Raw genomic sequence first — 11,920 nt, 5'->3', positions numbered from 1 at the left:
GGCATTCGGGCCCCTAAATTTCGAGCTACCTACCAAATCCGTTTCAAAAATTTGAGTTTTATTTAGTGAATTTTTTAAAAATATTTTATGTAATTTATTTTTTTTTTTAGATATATCTAATTTAAATACGCTTAAAAAATATAATATTTTTGAAAAAAAACTTTAAAAATTCACCAAATTCAAAAAATACAAAAAAACAAAAATAAAAATTCAATACATTTTTGTATTTTGTTGTATTCAATGAAATTCGTAAAGATTTTTTTACAATTTTTTACTTTTTAAGTATATTAAGATTAAGTGAATCTAAGAATTTTTAAAATGATTAAAATATTTAAAAAATCATTACAAATAAAAAAATGCAAATTCAAAATTCAGAAAACTATTTTTGAAAACTGAAAACTAAAGATGGAAAATATTCAATTTTTACTTTTTAAGTATATTAAGATTAAGTGAATTTAAAAATTAAAAAATGATTAAAATATTTAAAAAATCATTACAAATAAAAAAATACAAATTGAAAATTTAGAAGACTATTTTTAAAAACTGAAAACTAAACATGGAAAATATTTACTAATTTGAAAATATTACAAAAAAAATCTTAGGGTTTGACTCTTATAACAAAATAAAACCTTAATTTTGCTAATTTAAACTATAATCTTTTAATTTATTTTTAATCTAAATTATTTATCTATTTTTGTTAAGTAAAATCGATTAAAAAAATACATTTTAATAAGTAAATTAAACGGATAATATTGTAGATATTCTATATATAATTATAGGGATTTTTATTGATAAATCAATTTAGAAATGTCCTAACCCAAGAAGTTCATAAAAGAATTTTTTAATCCACATTATGCTTTTATTTCATAAAATCCTTTTTCTTGATTTATATTATTTTCTTAGATTCTTATGCTCTTATATTTAATATTGATATTTAATGTGGAGAAAGAATGAAAGGACTAAGACATAGAAAATGTCATACACAAATTAAATAACATAGATGTTATTATTTTATATTATTATATAATGTGAATATATTTTTAATTGATGACACATTAAAAATAATGTGAACATTCTCTCTCATCTAATATGGATATATTTTTAATTGACAATACATTAAAAGTAATGTGAACATTCTCTCTCATCTGATATAAACGCTCACAACACCTTTTCGAAAAAATTTCTCTCATCTAATATAGTAATATGAACGTTTACAATATGTGAACCTTCTTATTTTTAATTAATAACACATTAAAAATAATATAAACATTCTTTCTCATTTGATATGAACGTTCATAACACCTTTCCAAAAAATTCTCTCTCATGTAATGTAACAATGTGAATGTTCACAGCATGTTACATTTTTACTTGACAACACATTCTTATTCACAATATGTAATTGACAACCCAATGAAAAATTCATTTCAAATTAATGTGAATATAATGATGTGAATATTCATATCATATAATTGACAACACAATGACAAAAATTCATTTCAAATTAATATGAATATAATGACAGTCAACATCCTAATGTATGGAAACTATCAAAATATAATAACATCAACATTAATAAAGGGCATGAGAAATCAAGGGTGTTTTGGTCTTCTTACCTCAAATAGGATTTAATGGAATAGTGAAAAAGAATATGAGTTTGATGGAATAAAACTCTTAAAAAGATAACTTATCAAAAAAGCTTCCATAATTATATTAAGTTTAATTGTTAGGTTGATTTCCTTTAATGGAAATTGACAAATAATTTAATTTAAAAACAAAATCAAAAGATTAAAGAAAAATTAGTGAAACGTCTCTCTCCAAATTTGAATAGAATGAGAGGTTCAATATGCTTTTTTTTATTAGTAAAAATCTCTCGATGAAATTTCTTTATGATTAAACTAGAGAAATTTTGAAATTTTTTTGTGATCATATTAGAGAAATTTTGAAATTTCTCTGTGAAATCAAAATAATTTCTCTGTATTGAATTTTTTCTATGAAAATGTTAAAGGATTCCAACAAATATAAAAATATTGTATGTCCTTTATCTTATAAAATCTTAATACCAGGACCTTAAAAAAAATTCCACAAAGATTAACATTTGAATTTAAAAAATTAAAAAATTATTTTATTATGAGGATGAAACTCACAATTTTTTTAACCCTAAACTTTTTTCCGGTTCTTAATCGGACTAGAGAGGTAATGTTCGGCCTAATGGGTCTACTTTTGAGTAACGTTTCGATAATTTGAATCGTTCATATTTTAGGATTCATCGAAGATATCATCCTTTTAAAAAATCAAGCAATCGAATAACAAAAATTACGTATTCGAATCAATTTTATATAAAAAAAATAAATGATAAAAAAATAAACGATTCATATAAAAATAATCAAAACGCATACTTTTCGTTATCAAATTAATTTGATTACACAGATAATATTCTAAACAAATTTTAAAAATATGAATAATTTAAATTATTGAAATAAAATCCAAAAAGTAAACCAAAGGAACAGCACCTCGGACTGAAGAGAACAGCTGTTTTTTTATTTTATTTTTTTGTTTTGTTTTTTTTTCTTTTGACTCTTCATCTATCATAATTTTCTTGAGAGCCATCGCAACCAAAAAAAAAATAATAAGAATAATAATAATTCTTTTTATGATGGTGAGTAGATTTTTCAGACCCACCACTATTGGATTTTATCGTCATCGTCACTCCCCAATTTCTTCTTTTCACTTGTTCTCTACAACAATCCCTCTAAAAAAACCCTAATCACATCTTCAATTTCAATGGAATTAACAACATCAACAACAAATACAAAGGTACCCAAACCCTAGCCACTGAATTCACGACTCTCCCATGGACTCGAGACGCACATCGCGAGTGATCGATCCCAAGGTCCGCCATGTCGGCTTCTTCGCCCCCGCCGCACCACCGCCTCTCTCGCCGGATCGGGCTCAATCCGGGGCGCCGGAGCCGTTGTTGTCAACTCCGGTCTCCGGCAACTCCCTCTCCCCCGTTATGATCCCCCCTCCACGCCACGCCTCCGACAATCTCTCTTCCCTCGTCCCCCATCACCAGTCACGCGCCGTCGATGTGCCGGTTCCGGCGTCGGCGACGAGGCGGAGCTCCGTGGAGATCGTCCCCGTCGTCGGGAGCTATAATCAGTCGGAGTCTGTTCTCGGGACTTCACCTTCGTCGGCGATTTCGCCATTGAGTAGGGTTGTGGATGGAGAGTTCTCGGAGGACTCGGTGAATTGGATTCGGAGAAGCAATTCGGGGAAATTCGCTTCGTCTGTTCCGAGTGGAGGTATTGATTTGACAATGAAGCAGCCTCAGGAGGTGTCTGCTAATGGTAGACTCTTGTTTCAAATATTGTTATCTGTTTCTTTTGTTTTCAATTCACGATTGAATGATAATTTGGTTCATTGTTGCCATTTTATTTGATATTTTCATCTGCGTATTGATCATTGTTTTAAGCTTATGACGGAACAAATGAAAAGGAGAGGAAGTAAAACAAAGCAATCACACAATTGTATGAAGGTATACGTGGTTCAGTTATAAATCTATTTCAATGAGTGAAAAATGGCATAGGATTTCAGTATCAGAGAAGGAGGAAATACAAAGAGCGTTTGTCTCTGTCAAAGGGATTTGTAATACAAGTTTACTCTAATCTCATTAACCTTAATTCGTGAATAACTCATAATATATACTAAGATTTGAATACAATAAGAACGGGGTCAGACGTAGCTGCTAATGCAATTCATAAATGGGTCATAAGTACAAACCAAGTAGAATTTGAGACACCCACCACAAATTTCAAAATTTTGGCAATGGGTTTTAACATCGGACCAATTTCAACAGGTGGAGTATTTGATTAAGTTGAAGAAAGTTTGATTGATGATTTGGAAATTAAGCGGTTTAGTATTTTTAGTGTTTGTGGCAAAAAAACTATTGAAATTTGGAAGTTTGATTTTGACTTCTGAATAGTTGAAAGGAAATTAGAACCTTAGTAGCAGGAATCGTTCAACTTGCTCACGATTCTTCCTCAAAAGCGTGATTCTGCACTTCTGACTCAGATTCGCAGAAGAATCGCGAGTTTGATGATAGAGAAACGCGAATCTGATCGCGGATCTATCGTCTTCTCTTCCTTGCGATCGGTCTATCCCTCCCTCTTCTCTCGATCTCTATCTCATGACTCGTCTTCTCTAGATCGATCAATCTCGTCTCCTCTCTCCCTCGATCTCGTCTCGTCCTCCTCTCGATCGGTCGATCGATCGATCGATCGCCGCCTCCTCCTCTTCACTCTCTGTCTCGCCTCTGTCTGAGCCTCTCTTCTCTCTTCTCTCTTCTCTCTTGTTTTTGTTTATTTTATTTTATTTTATATTTTATTCAAATATTAAATGTATTTATAATTATTCTAATATATTTTCTATTTATTTATTTTACCTTTATAAATATAAATAAATGTAATGGATTATATATATATATATTAAGTTAATATTAATTTTTATATCCACAAAATAAATAGATTTTAATTCTAAGTAAAAACACAATAAAATATAATTTATAACTGTTTATGATAGTTATAATATATTTTAAATATTAATTGGAGAAAAAAAATTATATCTCACAATATTTTTATATATATTATTTAAAAATTATATATAAATTAAAAGTATTATCAATAAAAATAAAAAGTATATTTAAATAAAACGTAAATGTTGTTTATTAAATAAAATATAATAAATTTTATTCAAAAATAATGACAAGAGTTCTAAAAAATATCACTCCACTACTTTTATTTGTTATTCATTTTTAAAAAATATTTTTTGTGTTGTATTTAATTAATTAAATATTACATAAAAATAAAAAATTTCTAACATATATATGTTAATTAATTTTTTTTTTAAAAAATGTTTATATAGATAAATTAAAAATATTTCAATAAAAATAATATATAAACGCTTCCAAATTACGACTCCTTTACATGGCCACGCTTCCCCGCTCCCGCTCCCTCTCCAGCTCCCGCTCTTGCTCCCGCTTCGTGCAACTAAGATTAGAACTAAGAAATGTTCTAATTTGGAACTTTTGATTTTGAATTTGGGTAGGATACATGAATTGCCCACAAATTTTATGTTGTCGGTACTGAATAGGAAGGAAGAATCAGAAGCTATGTAGTATGGAGTATGGTTCATAACCTTTGTTAGGTTTGATTTGAACAGATTGATTAACCTTGTATTTAATTTCATTTTTTTATTCAAAGTCCTTTGAATGATGCTTTTGTTGAAATGTGTGCTGCTAGACGGAGGCATGATATGGAGGAAGAACATGCAAAACACTTGAATTTGATTTGCCACAATGCTTGTATGTTAATTTATATACTTAGACCTCGTTTGGGAACCCTCTTTTTTAGCTAAAAAGTCAAAAAGTTACTAAATTAGCTAAAAAGCCAACAACACATACCAAAAAGTCAAAGATTCTCTTTTCTCTCTACTTTTCGCATATCTTTTCGTAAAAAGTCAAAAAGTCATCCCAAACATATTAGTTTTTTTTAGCTCATATTTTAGCCAAATAGCCAAAAAGTTATTAAATTAGCTTGTTCCCAAACGAGGCCTAATTAAAATTATAACTACAAAAAATTATTGTGAAAAAAAATATTATAAAATAGCAACTCTTTAATAGGTAAAAGTAATTTAATATAAAAGGTGTCAAGGGGCACCACCCACATACAAAAATAAAGGAAAACCTTTTCTACACGAGTCAACCAAGAAGAGAGAGAGAGAGAGATTCACCCTATTCATCACTCAACTCAACTATATAGAAAGACTTCAAATTTTACTTTTTAAAACATGTACTAAAGCAACATGAAGTCATGACATGGAGAAAGAATATGCAAATATTTTTATGTGCTGATGGGTGTGATATTCTGTGAAAAATATTAACCTCGTTAATGATTTGGGGGTAAAATGAACAAATCTCAATAGTTTAAGGGGTAATGGTTCAAATTAATAGTTCAAGGGATAAAGTGACAAGTATAATAGTTCGAGGGGGCAAAATGAAATTTCCCAAAAGATCATCATAGTAGGCCAAATTGGATTTTTCTGGAAAAATGGTCTATTAGTTTACATCATGGAGTTTATAGCCATGCTTTATTCTTTTCAATACAAGCATAGCTCTTTAATCACATTAACAGCCATGATATGGTTATTGCTCAATTGCGTTGTATTTGTAGATACCAGTTGCCTGATTATCTCTGTGGAATGTTGTCATATTAAGTGTGCATAGCTTCTATGATAAACTTGGTCTTGAGTTTGCATGCTATTATTCTATTTTCTATTTTTCAATGTATGTGTTTTGTTCATAGGACAGTGTAGTTGATTTGATGATTTTGCTTGCTTGTCCTAGTTACCTGATTAAATAAAAATCTTGCAGAGATGAGTATAGGAAAAGGTGCAGAAATATCAAATGAATTGTTATCAAGCTCAAAGGCATTAAAAGAGAAGACAACAAAAGCTGAAAGGCGTGCCCTGCAGGAGTCTCAACGAGCTGCCAAAGCTGCTTCCAAAGGTTCGAGTAGAGATTTTCATATCTTAGGAACAAGTGGAAATGAATGGGTGCTACTGTATGATTGGTATCCTGGATTTTGAAAAATGTTATTATAATATTTTTTTTTATTTAGTAGGTAGTTTTAAGTGGTGCATTCTACCTGACAACTTTTTCTAAATAGATTATGTTGATTAGGATTTGGTGGATAACCTCGTAGCATTTGCATTTGATTCATGTAATATCTAGAAACTTCTTTTGTTATTATTTAAAAGAATTTTGTGTTTGATTTCTTGCATTATGCTAATGTTTTCTTAGAACTTGAGATGAGGTTCTTTTTGGAAATATTTTAGTTTTGAATAGTGATTCTGTCCAAATAGCAAGGTGTCTTTGTTGCCGAATTATTTGGTCAATAGTCGTTTTTAACTTTATAGTTAGTAAAATATAATCAAATGTATTACTGTGGTAAAATATTAGATAGCTTCTGATAGCAAAAGTAAATCCTGATGAACATTTTGATGGAATGTTGAGGTTTTGAGATACCTTCTGATTTCACTTCATGAATTTAAACCCATTTTAATTATTTCACACAGGAAACTTTTTAAATCTTCGTTTACTCTTTAAGGCCTTGTTTGGGAATATGCTATTTTAGTAACTTTTTTGCTTTTTAGCTAAAATATGAGGTAAAAAAAAAACTAGTATGTTTGGAATGACTTTTTAGTTTTTTACGAAAAAATGTGCAAAAAGTAGAGAGAAAAAGGAATCTGACTTTTTGGTGTAAGTTATAGACTTTTTGATTTTTTAGTAACTTTTTGGCTTTTAGGCTAAAACAGCCACATGCCAAATGAGGCCTTAATTCTGAACTTCTTTTCCATTTTCCTTGGGGGTTTGAGAGATTTTTGTCTGTTGTGAACAATTTGAATGATTGTTGGTTCAGTAGGTTATGTAATAGGTGTGAGGATAGATGTATTAGATTGTCTGTCTTCCGTGTTAAATTTCTTATTTTCGTTGTTATGTACTTGACGCAAATAATGTTTATTTTACTAAATCTTTGCGATTCTGATGATGTTTGCTATTTATCATTTATTTTATAGTGGTCATGTAATTCTTCTTCTTCTTCTTCTGGTTTGCGTGCAATCTATGTTCTCATTCCGCATGTGTGTCAATCATGCTGTGGTGATAGCAGGGGGGAAAAAATCTGCTGCTGCTTCTGGAGGAGTGGCTCCAGTGCCTGGCCAAACTAGCAAAAGCGTGAAGCAGCCTTCACAAAAGAAAGACGGTCCTGTCGCATCTTCTGTTGCAGCTTCCGAGAAAAAAGGAGGTGATCGTCCACCAGACAAAGATAGGAAGAAAGATGTGCCTCCTCCACGTATGCAATTTGATGATAAAACCCGTGTGGGGAAGGCCAAAAGGCGTGCAGTGGTCAACCAAACTGAAGCTAGAAACAGAGTTGAATTGTTTCGACATTTGCCTCAATATGAACATGGAACACAGCTTCCTGATCTGGAGGCAAAGTTTTTCCAACTTGAACCAATGCATCCTGCTGTTTACAAGGTATCATTTGTGCAGAAAATTAGTTTATTATCTGTTATTAGTTCTTGTTCCAACTGTGTAATTACAAGCATGAAATTACTAAATTTAAACACGATTATTAAAAATTTGGTAATATAATAAGTTGGCCTCATATTTTGTAATATTATGCCTTGTTGTCAGTTGGAGATGTAGGCATCTTGAATACTGTCCAAGACACCAAAACCTGTATCGTCATGTTTTCTGGTATTTCATATTCTCAGATTGGACAACGTTAACTGTTATGGATATCCTCGTGCTAGTGTCTTTGTTACATAGATTTTTACCTAAAATAATATTACCCAATTTCTGGTCCCTTTTCCAAAGTTGTTATGCATTCATGTTAACTATATATAGATATGAGTGATAGGCCTATAAATTTTGCACAAGGCCTGTGGGCCCGCTGCAGGCTCAAATCCCACATAAGGATGTAATCTTTTCAGCTCGGTTGGGGTATGGGGAAAAAAATTAACTGAATGAAACCTCTGGTTTTGTATGTAGTTGAACTGGCTGAGCAAAGCATACAACTAGGCCAGACCAATGTGTATTTTGATGGTCATCAGTTCAGACCGGTTTAGTTGATTGCTCAAAGAACAGATAATATGTAGGAACGTCTCTGAAAATTTGTAAGATACTGAAAGGAAGATGGAAACCTGTCCCTTTATTATGCCAACATGTACTATAAATGTTTAAAAAATTATGCAATAGTCGGTTTTGGTGTCAATTTTCTACACTCCCACTGAACTGAAAACCGACTGTTTTGGAATATGAAAACTGAAGATACCAATATTCTTGCAAAAACCAACCAAAACTGAGAAATTTTGTTGTTGTTGGGTCATTCGGTCCAATCACATTTTCTTACACCCCTACTGCCTATGGCCAGTCCATTCCACACCTCCTTGGAAAGGTTTGGGCCAGTGTATTTGAAGCCTGGCCTGAGAACTGTCCCAGTGTTTTTAAAAAAATGCCCAAGGACTCTGCAAAAGCCTTGCCTGAGCTCGGGCCTAGCCTGGCCCCCTAGGGCCATGGGCTGGGCAAACCAATTTTACATGTCTATCAAGTGATAACATATTTACTTCTAAACAACTGGGACAAAGGCGGTGGTGGATGAATCATCTTATTATGGGAACCAATTATGTGGAAAAAAATGTACTATGTCAAATAAAATCTAACGATCATAAACAAACTTTTGTCAGGTTGGATTACAATATTTGGCAGGAGATGTATTTGGGGGTAATGCTCGTTGTATTGCTATGCTTCAAGCATTTCGGGAAGCCATCAAAGACTATTGTACACCACCAGAAAAGGTTCTTGCTAGAGATTTAACTGCAAAAATCAATAGTTATATTTCATTTTTGATTGAATGTAGGCCCCTTTCAATCAGTATGGGGAATGCAATCAGGTTTTTAAAAGCTCGCGTTGCCAAATTACCTTTAAATCTTTCTGAGTCAGAAGCAAAAGCAACTCTGTATTCCGACATTGATCGTTTTATCAATGAGAAGATAGTTCTTGCAGACAAGGTGATAGTCAGACATGCTTCTACAAAAATCAGGGATGGGGATGTCCTTCTTACATATGGATCATCCTTGGTTGTCGAAATGGTTCTTTTATATGCCCATGAGCTTGGAAAACAATTTCGTGTTGTGGTGGTGGATTCACGACCAAAGTTTGAAGGCAAAGAATTACTTCGTAGGCTGCTTGCAAAGGGCCTCCGTTGTACATATACTCATATAAATGCTGTCTCATATATCATGCATGAAGTCACAAAAGTTTTTCTGGGGGCTGCCTCTGTATTGGCAAATGGAACAGTTTATTCAAGGGTTGGGACTGCATGTGTTGCTATGGTAGCTCATGCATTCCATGTTCCAGTTCTGATTTGCTGTGAAGCATATAAGTTTCATGAAAGGGTACAACTTGATTCCATTTGCTCAAATGAACTTGGTATGTCTTATGTTCTGTTATTTGATGCTCTCAACTAGTTGTTTAGCTTCGTCTACAGGATTATTGTTCCGTGTGTTAGTCTGAGGAGCATCTTTACATTGTTTGCAGGAGATCCGGATGACATTTCTAAAGTTCCAGGAAGAATGGATATGAATTATTTGGATAATTGGACCAGTAAAGAAAATTTGCAACTTCTGAATTTAGTGTAAGTTTTTGAGGAATTTTTATCAAAAGAAAATAAAACTGCCTCTTTAACTCTGAGTCTTAAAACTTTTCTTTTGATGTACCTGTAACAGTTATGATGCAACTCCTTCAGATTATATCTCTATGATCATCACAGATTATGGCATGGTAAGTCATATTGCGATTTAATTTTCAAAGTCAAGACATTAGGCCATTTTCAAGCATGCCTTAGAAAGTAAATGGTTCTTCAAAATCATCTGCTATTTATGGTGTTGCCATATTTTGTTAGTAATTGGAGGCCATAATTCAAAAGGTCCCCGCCTAGTCTCGGTTGACCTTTTGAATTATGGTCTCCAATTCTATCCCATTTGTGCATTCCTGATGACATCATACACCATGCATATAGATTTGTAATTGTATGACAATATTCGAAGCCCACATAACAAACTTGGGTTCCAAGGGGATTTGGAGATCAGTAAAATGGAGCAATGTTAAACATCGGTGTTAGAATCTGGGAGTGTTGGGGTGGAGGTATTGTTAGGGGTTGGGAGTATTGAGATTAATTTTGGAATTAAGTGGGGTGTTCAAAGAATTTGAAATTAGTTGATGGGGTTCCAAAGATAAATGTGGGTGTGAATAGCAGAGCACCCTGTATGCATAAAATAGTGGGTAATTCTATTTACACATCACAAAAAATCTCAGTACATACCATTTCCGAACAAAAATCAAATGTTCTTATGTAAACTTATGAACAAAAGCAATTGTTCGAACATAAACAGTTGAATGGAATATATATTTGAACAATTTATCTTTGTTCATCAATTTATGTTTGAGCATTTGCCTTTTGCTCGAAGGTTTATGTCCAAACAAAACATATGGTGTGTACTGAGATTTCTTGCGGTGTGCGAACAGAATTTCCCTAAAATAGCTTGTTCTTTTACTAAAATGCCCCTACCAAAAGGCTCAATATAAAATAATCTCAAAAAATGAAGAATAAATAGAAATAGAAATAGGAACAACATCATATGTTAGACAGCTATCCACAAACTGTAAACTAAATTAAGCTGGTCTGTTCAGCCAACTATTCATTGTTTCTTTTTCCCTTTTTGTTGCTAATTGCAGGTCCCACCCACTAGTGTGCCTGTAATTGTGCGCGAGTACGGTAAAGAGCACCTACTGGTATAGCAGTACCAATATGGGCTGGTCTGCATGCATTGGATTATAAGACTAAAGATTCTTCCGACACCCAAGTGAAATTTGTTATCTAATCAATTCTTTAATGACTCTGAATAATGTTACAATGCCGTGTCAAATTTTCTTGTCTATTTTCTCTGGTAAACCTTTGTGAAGTGCAATTTCTTTGCCTGTGGAGGCAGTTTTGGGGGGCACCTTTTTTTTTATATACATGTTCTGAGCTTTTAGTGTTCCAGTTCTTTTGCTGATCATTTTGCTTTGCATTTCATTTATAACTATATATATATATATATATATTTTTTTTTTTGAAAAAAAAAAAAACTTACTGGTCACTTACTTGGAGACAAGGCTTGGTTTAATTCTTCATTATTGATACATGCCATATAGCTCCATGGAATTGGATTTCATAGCTTGGATGCAACTCCATGGCCAAGATGATGATGATGATCTTCCAAAAGGGGGAAAAAGATAAGTATCCCGAGAAAGTATCATGAA

At 32.4% G+C, this 11,920-nt stretch overlaps 1 protein-coding gene and 1 long non-coding RNA gene across 3 annotated transcripts; one reads left to right on the top strand and one right to left on the bottom strand.

Annotated features, from left to right (window-relative positions):
- The first annotated feature begins 2,513 nt into the window (after positions 1-2,513).
- LOC114295577 (uncharacterized) lies at positions 2,514-11,660 on the top strand. 2 transcript variants are annotated; one of them, XM_028239856.2, is made up of 7 exons: positions 2,514-3,347; positions 6,428-6,562; positions 7,725-8,092; positions 9,304-10,048; positions 10,157-10,253; positions 10,345-10,399; positions 11,354-11,660. In XM_028239856.2, exons 1-7 carry the CDS (start codon positions 2,852-2,854, stop codon positions 11,414-11,416), a joined length of 1,959 nt encoding a protein of 652 aa, XP_028095657.1. In that variant the 5' UTR covers positions 2,514-2,851; the 3' UTR covers positions 11,417-11,660. The 2 variants fall into 2 exon arrangements, with proteins under 2 accessions (XP_028095657.1, XP_028095656.1); XM_028239855.2 differs by having other exon boundaries at positions 2,563-3,347; positions 7,722-8,092.
- On the bottom strand, positions 2,659-5,734 carry LOC145789630 (uncharacterized). Its single transcript, XR_014327753.1, has 2 exons — positions 5,059-5,734; positions 2,659-4,000 (listed from the first exon to the last, which is right to left on the bottom strand). It is a non-coding gene; the product is annotated as an uncharacterized LOC145789630 (long non-coding RNA).
- Positions 11,661-11,920: the final 260 nt, after the last annotated feature.

The sequence above is a fragment of the Camellia sinensis genome, chromosome 4, assembly GCF_055761805.1.
Source record: "Camellia sinensis isolate YWXY chromosome 4, ASM5576180v1, whole genome shotgun sequence".
NCBI classification, from domain to species: domain Eukaryota; kingdom Viridiplantae; phylum Streptophyta; class Magnoliopsida; order Ericales; family Theaceae; genus Camellia; species Camellia sinensis.
The sequence above is the reverse complement of the archived record's forward strand: the minus strand, read 5'-3'. Positions and strand labels throughout refer to the sequence as shown.